This window comes from Phyllostomus discolor, chromosome 3 (assembly GCF_004126475.2).
Source record: "Phyllostomus discolor isolate MPI-MPIP mPhyDis1 chromosome 3, mPhyDis1.pri.v3, whole genome shotgun sequence".
NCBI classification, from domain to species: domain Eukaryota; kingdom Metazoa; phylum Chordata; class Mammalia; order Chiroptera; family Phyllostomidae; genus Phyllostomus; species Phyllostomus discolor.
In genome coordinates this window covers 88,517,345-88,530,838 of record NC_040905.2, presented here as the reverse complement: position 1 = coordinate 88,530,838, position 13,494 = coordinate 88,517,345, and the positions used below count along the sequence as shown (strand labels likewise).

The following is a 13,494-nucleotide window of genomic DNA, read 5'->3' as shown; positions in this document are numbered from 1 at the left end:
CTTCAATAGACATACTTCTATTCATATTATATATTTGTTCTTGAGTGAGTCTTAATTTTTCTGTCTTTTAAGGAATTTGTACATTTGTCTTAATGGATGAATTTAGTGCAATACAATTAGTTGTTAATACTATTTCCTTTGATCCTTGATCTCTACAGAATTCGTAGTGATGCACCTACTCTTATTCCTGATATTGATCATTCATTCCTTCTGTGTCTTCTTTTTGTTGGTCAGTCTTGGCAGAGATCTGTCATTTTTACTTATTTATAGAGAGGCTGGTTTTGTACTTATTATTTTTATTGTTTGACAGCTGCTCTGTTTCATCATTGTTATTTTTTTGCTTCTGTTTACTTTAGGTTTAATTTGCTCTTTTTAAAATTTCTTAATATAAAAACTTAGATCACCAATTTTATATCTTTTTCTTTTTGTAAAATAAGCATTTTAATGCTACATATGCACCTCCACACACCACTTTATCTGCATCCCATAAATTTTGATACCTTGTGCTCTCATTTTCATTTAATTCAAAATGTGTTTTAATTTTTCATGTGATTTCTTCTTCTACTCATGGATCATTTCAAAGTGTATTGTTTAAATTCCAAATATTTAGGGATATCCCAGATGTTTTCTATTATTAATTTCTAGTTTAACTTTGTTGTGTTTAGAGAACATAGTTTGGATGATTTTAATCCTTTTATGTTGAATGTTTTTACATGGCCTCAGAATATAGTCTGTCTTGGTAAATATTCCATGTGCTGTTGAAAATAATGTGTATTCTGCAAAAGCTGGGTGGAGCCCTGACTGGCGTGGCTCAGCTAGTTGACTGTTGACCTGAAGAGCAAAAAATGAAAGGTCTTGGGTTTGATTCCTGTTCAGGGCACATGCCAGGCATGCAGGAAGTGATTAACTGATGTTTCTCTCACACATCAATGTTTCTTTCTCTCTCCTTCCCCTTCCCTTCCTCCCTCTCTAAAAGTAAATAAATAAAATATTTAAGGATGGGTGGAATGTTCTAGAAATATAAATTAGGACAGGTTGGTTGAAAGTATAGTTTAGATCTTATACTTGTATATTCTTATTCTATTGGTATATTTATTCTGTTAGTTACTTAGAGAGTGGTGTGGAAATTCCCAACTATAATTGTTTATTTCTCTTTCCAGTTCTGTCACTTTTTGTCTGGGCATTTAACAGTTTATAATTTGTGCATACACATTTCATATTATGTCTTCTTAATGAATTGAACACTTTGTCATTACGAAATACCCATCTTTATACATGGTAGCATTTCTTGTTCTGATGCACTTTGCATAATAGCACTAGGCAACATAGCCACTCCAGCTTTCTTTTATTAATGAACATGATATATCTTTGCCATCCTTTCAGTTTTTAAGCTATCTCTTGCAAAGTGGTTTTCTAAGACAATATAAAATTGTGTCTTGCCTTTTTAAATTAAATTTGACAATCTGAAACTACTTTTTTAAAAAATTTATTTATTTATTTTTAGAGAGAGGGTGAGGAAGAGAGAAAGATAGGGAAAGAAACATCAGTGTGTGGTTTCCTCTCATGTGCCCCCTCCTGGGGACCTTGCCCACAACCTAGGCATGTGCCCTGACTGGGAATCAAACCGGTGACCCTTTGGTTCACAAACCCATACTCAATCCACTTAGCTATACCAATCAAGCCAGACAATCTCAAACTTTAAAATTGGATTGTTTATACTATTTACATTTCATGTAATTATCAATATTATTGGGTTTAAATCTTCCTATTTCTTGTCTGTTTGTCCCACCTATTCTTTATTCTTCTTCTTCTCTTTTCTTGCCTCTATTAGATTGAGTATATTTTATTTTTTATCTGTAATTTCTTTTTTAATTTAATATTTATTATATTTTTTCCATTACCATTTAGTCCCTTGATATCCCCTTCCTCCCAGCAGTCACCACACTGTTGTCCATGTCCATGAGTCCTTTTTCCTTTTTGCTAGATCCCTTCAGCCCCTCAGCTCCCCTCAACTACCTGTCATCCTGCTCTCCACCTGTGAGTCTGATTGAGTATATTTTAGTATTCCATTTTATCTATGCAATTGGATTATTAGCTCTGCCTCTTTGTTTATATTTTAACATGTTTGTCTTTCCATATTTAACTTACTATAGTCTATTCTCAAATAATATTATGCCACTTCACTTATAATGTAATAAGTGATGTATTCTTCCATTTCCCCTTCAATCCTCCATGCTATTGTGGTTGTACTTTCTGTTTCTATATATTTTTGTGACCTCCAGAATACATTGTGGTTATTATTGCTGCTAGTATTTTTAACAACCAGTTACCTTTAAGTTTTTTTAAAGTGAGAAATATGTGTTTTATATTTATCAACATGTTTATAATTTCCATTGCTTTTTATTTATTTTTTTTGTGGACCATAATTTCCATCTGACATTTGTTTTTCCTAAAGGACTCCCCTTAACATTTTTGTAGAGTCTCAGCTTTCATTTGTCTGAAATTCTTTATTACAGTTTCTTGAATTTAATTTTGTCAATATTAAAGATACCTGTTTTTAAATGGATGAAATTAATAGACCTCTTAAAGGGGGAGGAACATAATTGCCATGTTTAAAACAGAAAAGGTTTTAAATTTACAAAAAGAATACAACAACCTCAATATAACAGTATTGAATGGATAAGCAGACAACTTTCAGATGAGGAAATCTAAAAGCTAACAAGCATAGTAATTTATGTTTAGAGATATGAAGACTAAAATTAATAATTAAAATCCCTTTACAATTATGAGGCCAGAGCAAATTAGGACATTGGATAGTTATATTTTGTGTGAGCAGGGAAGAGAAAACACAGGAATCTTCACACAGAGTAGAGGGCTGTGGACCACTCGAAGGTGTGTAGATTGCTGGTGGGATGGAGACTACTGTGGGCTTTCTGACCATTGGCATTATGTACTCCTGTGGGAGTATATATACCCTGTGATCTAATCATTCTGCTCTGGGTCTACAGCAAAAGGATAAAGAGTCTCTTTTAGACTTCAAAATCCATGTTCACTCAACTCTATAAAATACATAATAGGGACATTCATTGTTTTATTTATGAAGGTGGTGAGACGTCGGAGGTATACTGAGTGCTCATCACCAGGAGAGTGAACCCTCAGAAGTATCCTGCAGCAAATCAAAGCAAGAGATTTGTTGTCCATATAACAACATGGATGGATTTTAAAAATGAAATTTTAAAACAAAAAATCAGAAAACAAAATGAAATCTATAACATTTATGTAACATTTACATAAATTAAAAAGTATACACACAAAGGGGTCCTGACTCACCTCACACCATCCTCTTGAGAACAACTGAATTTTTTCTATACATTAAAGAAAGATATATAGACATAGATACAGATATAGATATAGATAGTATCAAAATCAGTGGTATTTATGTTTAAAATGCCTTCTTCTCACAGATGTTGATGAGTGCCAGGCCATTCCCGGAGTGTGTCAGGGAGGAAATTGCATCAATACAGTGGGCTCGTTTGAATGCAAATGCCCTGCTGGTCACAAGCAGAGTGAAACAACGCAGAAATGTGAAGGTGAGTGTCTCCACACATCTCATTGAGGGCTCTGAATCCAAGGAAAGCATGTTTTCATCTGAATTTTGAAGGATTTAACTGAAATTATAATCTTTTATGCTGATATGAAAGTGGAGTCATAACTTCAGAGTAGTTTTGTATTGGTTTGTACATTCAACCGGTTTGATTTGGGAAGAGCCAGTGAACATTTTGCATCTGGTTTAGTATCTGTTTTTATTTTGTAATGAGAATGGGACTAATCCAGCCATTTATTGTATTTCCTTAATGAACTAGTTTGCTCTTTCCCTTATAAGAATATATAAAAGATTAAAATTGTGTAAAGAGAAATTTAAGTGAAATATAGTGGAATATGTGTAAAATTATTCATTACAAGTCAGCACTCTGTCATATATTATAAAATAAATATTTTAACTTTTTATATTGAATATTATTGTCTGGCCACCAAATTGAAAAACAAGCACAATTGACTCAGGGAGGATTTGGAAATTACAACAACAGGTATTCTGTGAAGGAATAGCTTACTCAAAAATATAAAAAAATAATTTTCCAGAATATGAGTTTTATATTATAATATTGAAATGTAAATTCCATTAACATTCCTCAAATAAATTAACATGTTATATTTGTGACCCAAAACCTCATCATTATAAAATTCAAGAAACTTTTAAGTGTGTCTAGGTTTAATGAACATGGATATTTAGAATAATTGTTACAATTCTATTAGTATTGAAGTATAATGTTTATCTTTTCAGTTATTACCTAAATCAATTTATTTAAACCAAGGTAGTATTCTAAATATAATACAGTATTATCTTTATAAATAGCTATTCATCATTTTTTGTGTGACATAAGTGTTCTCATCTCCTCAAAGTTTAAAAAGACTTATTCTAGAAGTTTGTTTTTGCTAATCTAGCTTAACTGAGGTAGAAAAAATATATATGGGAAATTCAGTAAATTTGAGTTTTATCATATGCCTACTATGATTGTAACTGGAAGCAGTTTCTGAGTTCAGTAGACTAAAAGTACCAAACATATATTATAATTACTTCTTGTGAAAAAAATGACTACAAGTTTATTTAGATCCACTTACCTTTAGTAACTAAAATCATCTTTTGGTATATATAATTCTTTTGTTCTTTTTCTTTTCAAATGGCAGTATTTCTGTTTAGTTTTTGGTGCTTGGTTATAAAAAGTTGTGTTTCTTTGTGTAGAAGAAAAATGGAAAAAGGTAAATGTAGGGTTTAATTATAGAGGACAAACAGGAATATGAACTGTTTTATTAGACAAAAGACAGAGTGGGTGCACATGCTACTGTTTTTATGCTAGAAACCATAAACCCCTGAGCCTGTGGAACATGTACCATCCCACATTTTCTATTTGCCTCAATTCGTTTATAGTCAGTTCCAAAATAATCTTCATAATTTTATTTATATTATTAAACTTAATTTCATGCTCACCCAAAAGAGAAGGTAATAAAATGTGCAATTATTTTAAAGACCAAATAAATTCTCTCTATAACTGATAGCAAGAGTGTTCAAGTAGTTCATGATACTTAAGCACAATGGTTGTCATCAGAGTCTGCCTGTATTGGAAAGGTTAAGGAAAATACTTGGAAGATGGGAAAGTTTTCTGAGTTAGCACAGGAACTGGACCAGGGAGTTAAGAATCTGTAGAAAGTCTGGGTGATGCTACTGCTATGTCCTTGCTACTTACTTCTGTTTTCTTTTCCGACATTTTTGGGGTTGATTCTATCACTCAGCCTTTTGTCACTCCCTTCACTTTATACTTCTGGAATCATATCCAAACTAGATTCAGGGGTGGTGGACTTAGGAACAAAGATAGTGTCTGATTATAGGTAAGAAGGCATGGCCACTGACTCATTTAAATGGTTGTGACATTTCCATTAATCATCAAACAATGTATATTTCTCCTTAGTTGAAAGTAGAATGAGCCTTTTCTAAATCAAATTTCATCAGAACAACATATTGAGCCAAGACAGAGTTTAGAGAAAGACAGTGCAAGTCTTTGTTCACACTTGTCTGTGTTCCTTAGGAAAGGGGGTATTGATGTAAGTAGGCACCACCCAGAGCCCAGAGTCCAGTCGTCTCTTTTCTTACTTCTGCCCAAGCAGCCAAATCCGTTTAACCACTGCCTAGAAAGAATTACGTGATTTAATATTCGGGATTGGTGGGGAATAGCAGAGTTGGAAGAATTGGTAATTAGAATTTGAAAACTTAAGGTTTTATGAAACCTTTATGTGTAAGTCATATTTATTTCCATATGTCTTAAAAGCACCTATTACTGATTTTCTTTGGGTGATTAACATTGTTCTACATAAAAGATAAAGTGGCATTTCCTTATGTAAAATTATTTAATGTAATTGGTAGCATGATGTATCTGGAGAGACTATAGATTACTGCTTCACTCAGTGACAGATTTTAAATTATAGTCAGTTTATGTATAGTTTATATAGTGTCAATGTGAAAGTGTTGACATAAATTTAGTGTTTGCTCCAAGTAAAAATACAACCATAACAATAACTTTTGACTGTCAAAGTAAGATATGTTAGTTTTTTATGTTGATTACAATGTGAATATAAAATAAAGTAGCTTTGGAAGATTTATTTTAAAATGATGATCTTCCTATTTCTAGATAGCACCTATATTTCTGTTTATATGGCAATGAAATTCTCTAAGGAATTTTTTTCTGTCTTTAATTTGCTAAGCCTGTTCAGAAATAAGAAAGGTCACTCCAGTGTCTTGGATCGGAGTGACTGGGAGACTGGCTTAGCATTAATGAGAAACTGTAAAGTTTGCTTATTAACTTTTAAAAATTGTGTCATCGATATTTTTTGTGTTTGTTTATTGACCATCTCACTCCAACACTTGAGTAAGATCCCTGAGGACAAAAACTTATGATATTATTTACTGTATCCCAGAGCCTGGAACTGTTTGTGATATTTTGCAGGCTCCAAAAAAAATATGTGTTGATTAATTGAAAGTGGTGTGCATACTAAGTTAATTTCTTTGACTTGGGTTGAATGTCCAAGAAGAAGGTGAAATTTGTGGCCAGAGTTAAAATTGTATTTGCTAAGAGGCCAGTGATCTTCATTGTAGGAATTTGCTCTTCATCTGACTTTTTTTTTTTTCATTTTCTTCAGAATTTATTTTGCTCTGGTTGTCATTCAGAGACCAAGAGCATAAACATTAAGTGCAGTTTGGCATTTTTAGATCTTTGTGTCATTGTCCCTCTTCCTTTACCTGCAGGTAATGCTTCTGAGCTGTGGGACAATTTCTTTGTTCTCAGGTTAAAAGAAAGAATTGTCTCAGGCTTATTCATTGGGATGTCTTTGTGACTAAAACCTTACCCTGAAAAGCTTGTTCTGCTGAAAATTTAAGTTTGAACATATATAGTTTATAGTATTAAAATGAAGAAATGGTTATATGACAGTCATCTCCCAATTTAGTGTTTGAAACATATGACTCAGTATCTGTCAGTGAGGCTTGTTTTGTTTTTATCGTTGGCCAGTGGATTCTCATATGGGGTTCTTTTCATTCATGTTCAGATATAGAGTACTATCCAAACTGTAACTGAGCCCAAAGCAAAAAGGAATCTCCCTCTCTCTCTCTTTCTCAGAGTGCCTAAAGAAAAATGAATTATTTTCCTTCTTACTCATTTAGGGTCCCAGATTTAATGAAACCTCTTATGCCTACTGAGGCTGTGTCTTATTTCTCCTGGGCCAGGTTAGCTATAAAAGCTTTTCCTATTTCTGTCATACAGTCTGCAAAATGATTCCTTGGTGGAGTAAACTATTTCTTCACATCCAAAGAGAAGGTTGTTTCAGTTACTTGCTCTATTCAAAGATTCATTCATCTAAACATTTGTTTAATTTAAATGAAGAAGGCAAGCAGGATATTTTAATAGAATATGAAATGGTATATCAGAAGACTTTCCAGAATTTTTCTTTTTTTATAATAAAATGTTATTTTGAATTTTAGTCCACTTGGATAAAACACAAATAGGTGCCAGATGTCCTTGCATGACCTGCCCCCCCTCCAGACTATACCTTCTTTAACATTCCTTCAGCTAGTTATTCTTTCCTGGCTTACATGGAAGGCAGGAAAATAACATCACTGTATTGGAAAGTTTCCCTTCAATAGCTCTTTATAGGTCAAATAGTTGTTTGCAGTTTATTCTGAAGAGTCTTCAGCTTTGTTCCATTACCATAGCATTTAGTTGTTTGAGACTTGTGACAACAAATAAGTTTGTTTATGCTCATGAAACTCAAAAAACATGTTGGCACAGTACCGATAGCTGCTGTTCCAACTCTGCTTTGATAAACCATGGAAAATAAACTTCTGTTCTCAACTGAAAATTACTTGCTTTTACTCATATTACCAAAAGTCTATTAACTTTAAAATAAATGATAAATAAATTCATTGACTATTTCCCAAAGGGAAACTATATATTAAAATTGAGATTCAAGATTCAATTGAGATTATAAATATTGGAAAGAGATAAAACTTTTTAGGTCACCAATATAAAAACCACAAAACTATCATCTTTTAAGTTCTTTTAAAAAGAAATTTACAACATCAAAGTTAAAAGATAAATTACCTCTTTCTTAATCAAGAAAGCCCAGCCTGCTAAACCCAAACCTATGTTTGGCTCCCATAGAAAATAGGTTATTCCTTCATAATGGTACTTTTTACAATGCAGTTTAATAATTTTTCTTGTCTGATTCTGTCAGCAGATTATATGTACCAAAATAACATCTTCATAAAAGCTAATATTTATGCAGCACTTAATATATTCTAGATGATAGTTAAACTGCCTTACAAGGATTTTATTATTTAAGCATCACACAGTGCTGAGAGGTTGTTTACTAACATCAACCCAATTTACAGATAAAGAAGCTGAGGTACAGAGAGGCTAAGGAACTTTCTCGAGGTTTTATGTGGGTAGGAAACCAGAGAGTCAGGATTCCAACCTGCTAGATTCATTCCAGAACTTCCACTCTTAGTGAGTGTTGAGCAAACAAGGGTGGATAGCCTGGCAGCACACACCCCAGCCCAGGGAGTATATTTCTTGGGGGAAATTCACGAAGACAGCAGCAGCGACAGGAGCACAGTTCTCTCTTTGCTTCTGGGTAGTGCCCCATGATCTAGCAAAGTCAAAAATACATCCAGTTTAGTGATTCTGGCACCAGCAGTGGAGTTTGCATGATTGAAAAAAAAAAACATCGCCTCTCTTCTGAAGGAAATATAGAAACCTGACATTCAGTTCTGTTTCTTCACTTTACCCTTCATGAATAGGAAAACCTTTCCTTGTGTCATTGGGGTTCAAAGGGCCAAGCCTTGTGGTTGTGGGTACTTAACCTGACAGGTCACCAACTCCAGCCCACCTCTACCACCTCAGCAGTGTACCTGACTGACCAATTGAAGCAGTCAGATGTAGCTGGTTTCCAAGGAGCCTTTTGAGAAGGTAGCCCAAAAGGATTGATTCTTGAAAAACCTTAACTTTTCTTTCTAAAGTATGTTCTACTGCCTCTCAGGGCTGATGTATTAGATATTTAGTCAATGGATTTTTGCTATATTTTCTGTTCATTAAAATGAAAATTTATTCTGTACCACTGTGATAAAACAACTTACTCATTATGATTCAGCATTGAAATTGAAGGTCTAGGAGAACAAGAGTACAGATAAGTGGAACTAAACTAATTATCTTTATTCATAGAAGTGAGTCAATAGCAGAGGTCTAAAGAAATCATTTTATTTTATTTTTTTAAATTATTTTGTTGTTCAATTACAGTTGTCTGCATTTTCACCCCACCCCAGCCACACCCACCTTCCTCCTTTGCTTCCATCCTCCCCCTTGGTTTTGTCCATGTGTCCTTTACAGTAGTTCCTGAAAACTCTTCCCACCATTTGTGTAAATGTACCATAGTTTTTTGATCCACTCATTTGCTGATGGGCACTTAGGTTGCTTCCAGCACTTGGATATTGTAAATTGTGCTGCTATGAACATTGGGGTGCATAGGATCTTTTGGGTTGATGTTTTCAGGGTTCTTAGTGTATAATCCCAGCAGTGGAATTGCTGGGTCAAAAGGAAGATCCATTTTTAATTTTCTGAGAAAATTCCATACTGTTTTCTATAGTGGCTGCACCAGTCTGCATTCCCACCAACAGTGCTCCAGGGTTCCCTTTTCTCCACATCCTCTCCAACATTTGTTTGTTGATTTGTTTATGATGGCCATTCTGACCAGTGTGAAGTGGTTTCTCATTGTGGTTTTAATTTGCATGTCTCTGATGGCTAGTGATGCTGAGCATCTTTTGATATGTCTCTGGGCCCTCTGTATGTCCTCCTTGGAGAAGTGTCTGTTCAAGTCTTTTGCCCATTTTTTAATTGGATTGTTTTGTCTTCCTGGAGTGGAGTCATGTGAGTTCTTTATATATTTTGGAGATCAAACCCTTGTCTGAGCTATCATTGGCAAATATGTTTTCCCATAGGGTTGGTTCTCTTTTCATTTTAATGCTGTTTTCTTTAGCTGTGCAGAAGCTTTTCAGTTTGATGAGGTCCCATTTGTTTATTCTTACCTTTATGTCCCTTGCTTTAGGGCACATATCTGTGAAGATATTGCTGTGTGGAATGTCTGAGATTTTCCTGTCGATGTTTTCCTTTAGGACTTTTATGGTGTCACAACTTATTTTTAAGTCTTTTATCCACCTTGAATTTATTTTTGTATATGGTGTAAGTTGGTGATGGAGTTTCATTTTTTTTGCATGTAGCTGTCCAGCTCTCCCAACACCATTTGTTGGAGAGGCTATTTTTACTCCATTTTATGCTTCTTCCCCCTGTGTCAAATATTAATTGACCATAGAGAGTTGGGTTTATTTCTGGGCTCTCTGTTCTGTTCCATTGGTCTATGTGCCTGGTCTTAATGCCAGTACCAGGCTGTTTTGATTACAGTGGCCTTGTAATACAATTTGATATCAGGTATTGCGATCTCTCCTGTTTTGTTCTTCTTTCTCAAAATTGCTGCAGCTATTTGGGGTCATTTATGGTTCCATATAAATATCTGAAATGTTTGTTCTATATCTGAAAAATATGCCATTGGTACTTTAATAGGGATTGTGTTGAATCTATAAATTGCTTTGGGTAGTATGGACATTTTGATGATGTTAATTCTTCCAATCCATGAACATGGTACATTGATGTGGACTCTGGCAAGCAGTGTCCATGGTATTGTGGCTGAAATGAGACAAATACACATGGACTACCGAGTCCTGTGGAGGAAAATAGATGGCAAGGACACTCTCTCAAGATGAGAGCACCCCAACCCTTGCCTTGATAGGCTTTTATTGGGTTCAGTTTGCACAGGAATACAGGGTGTATATGTAAAACTCATCAGTCATTATCAGGCATAAATGATTAAATAGTAGATAGCATTTAAAGAACTCTGAGAGCTTATGCTGAGTCAGGCCATATAGTTAGATAGTTAAAGGCCACAAAACTTTGGGGGACAAACTCATTTCATGCTTGGACCCTTATCATTTAAATTGAGGGTATTAGCAAAGTAGGTTTCATAGGATTTTATGCATTCTTTCTTAGGCTTGATCCCCCTAGAGAACCCGCCCTTTCCAGCACACTGCCACAACCATCTCTGGCATTGTTTCAGGCTTAAGGCATTGTTCCCGGCTTAAGTCAGGCAGGGGAAATAAGGCAGCCAAGAGATTAGGAAACATCTTGCAGACAGAATGAGGACTCAGGATATGTCAAAACTGAGGGGTGAGGGTCCATCACCCCCTTTTTCTATAGCCCCCCAACCCCTTCCCTGAGGGCCCCTTCATGACCATGCCTGTCTTAGGTCGTCCCTCTTATGAGGAATCTTATCTGTCGTTGGCTAACAAGTCCTCTGCACGGGGCCTAGCAGGGTGAAGAGAAAGGGGGCAGAGGTGGGGCCCCTACAAAGAAGATAAGCTTGTTTCCTAAGTGGCTTATGGTCCCAAGGTCCTTTAGTCTGCCTTAGCCATGGGGGATTACAGCTTCTGAAACCAGGCAGGGCAGTTCCCAACAGTACATGCTTCCATTTGTTTGTGTCTTCCTTAATTTTAAAGAAATCATTTTAGAATAGCCAAGTATACTATGAAAGAATGGGAGAGGAAAAACTTCTTAAAGAAGAGTAAAGAACTAGCTTCTCTAGATACTAAAATATCTTAGAAAGCTAAAATGTTTAAATTAATATGGTATTAGCATGTAAACAAACAACCCAATGGTACACAATTGAAATTCCAGTATAAGAACTCAAATGTATAACATCAACAGGGAAAATAATAGGGTATGTAGTGAATGATATTGCGATGACTGGGTATCATTTTAAAAAATTAATTTGGTGTTGTCAAACATCACATCTTATACCAAGGTAAATCTTAAACAAATCCAAGACATAAATATCAACAAAAGAAGCATAGGGATGTTAAAAATAATTGTGGGAATTTTTATATAGTCTTAGATCTGAGAAACTATCTTATATGTTACTTAACTTGAAAGCTCTATAGGTATAGATTCGTAATTTCAGTTACATTAAATAAAATAAATTGCATGACAATAAAAGAAAGAAACACTACAAGTAAGAATGACAAATGATAAACTTGGAAAACATTTGCAATCTATAATATCCAATAAAGACATGTTTCTAATACATAAAGAAATTCTATAAATCAGTAAGAAAATATGCAATGCAAATGTTCAAGGATAAGAATTGACAGTTGACAGCAGTTGAAATACTAATGACAAATACACTAAAACATGCTTATTCTTAATTAGAATAAGAAAGTGCAAAGTAAAACTATGCGATAACATTTTTACCTGTAAACTTTAATAAAATAAAAACTAATGGAAAAGCTGTTGTGAGGGTTTTGGAAAAAATGGCACTCACATAAATTCCTGATCAGAGTGTAAATTTGGTAGTACCTCTGTAGAGTGCAATTTAGAATGATCTATCAAAATTACAAATGTACAAAACATTTATCTCATAAGTTTAATTCTAAGAATGTATCCTATCCTCCGTCAAGAAATGATGGATTTACAAGCTTATTCCTCCTTTTCTGTAATAGCAAAATACAGTAATATGTACATGATAGTAAACTGATTAAATTGTGAGGCATGTACACAGTGGAAACTATTCATCCTTACGAAAAGATTGTGGACTTTATATATCAATATGAAAGCATGTTTAATATATTTTGTTACATGACAAAAGCAAGTTGTAAAACATTTTAATTTAAAGAAAGATAGAGTGTGTGTGTGTGTGAACTTAGTTATGTCCATAGAAGGATATTAGAAAATCTGTGTAAACTGATATTCTAGGGGTGAAAATTGACAGACTTGGAGAAAAGGAGACTTCTCTTTGAGGATGGTAATATAAGTTTTTGACTTGGAACCATGCAAATGTATTACTCAAAAAAATCAAAAACAAAGAGGAAGAGGGAGGACAAGACCCATTTATTTGTTACTTTCTCTGTTAAGCTCTCAACAAATTGCTACAGCAGGAATTCTGGTCTCCCTCCTGGTGTCCTGGAACAATGCATGCAAACCTACTATAGCCTTCATGCTGGGGCGTAGCCACCTTTACCCACCAGGATGCTTGGGTGTCCATGCTCATTGCACTGTGTGCTGCCAAGCAGATAATATATGTACATCTAATGCTTAGCAATTGTGGAATGAACATCTGGTATTTGAGCAGACTTACTTAATCGTAAACTCTTAGTTTTACAAATCATTAAGTGCTTAGAAGCGTCAAATGAAATGTGTTTGACTGGAATGGCCCTGTCATTGTCAAGGGAAAAAAAACTTATTAAGATATGTTCAGTGACTCAAAGTAGGAGTAAAGTATGTCAGAGAT

The 13,494-nt window shown here is 34.5% G+C and overlaps 1 protein-coding gene across 4 annotated transcripts in view; it reads left to right on the top strand.

The window, feature by feature from the left end:
* The window catches only part of FBN2 (fibrillin 2), a 257,503-nt gene that overhangs the window by 89,688 nt on the left and 154,321 nt on the right, over window positions 1-13,494 (top strand). For all 4 annotated transcript variants that reach the window (XM_036020716.1, XM_036020718.1, XM_036020715.1 and 1 more), the window contains exon 7: window positions 3,465-3,590. In XM_036020716.1, coding sequence (XP_035876609.1) covers window positions 3,465-3,590 — 126 coding nt within the window. The remainder of the gene's footprint in view (window positions 1-3,464; window positions 3,591-13,494) is intronic.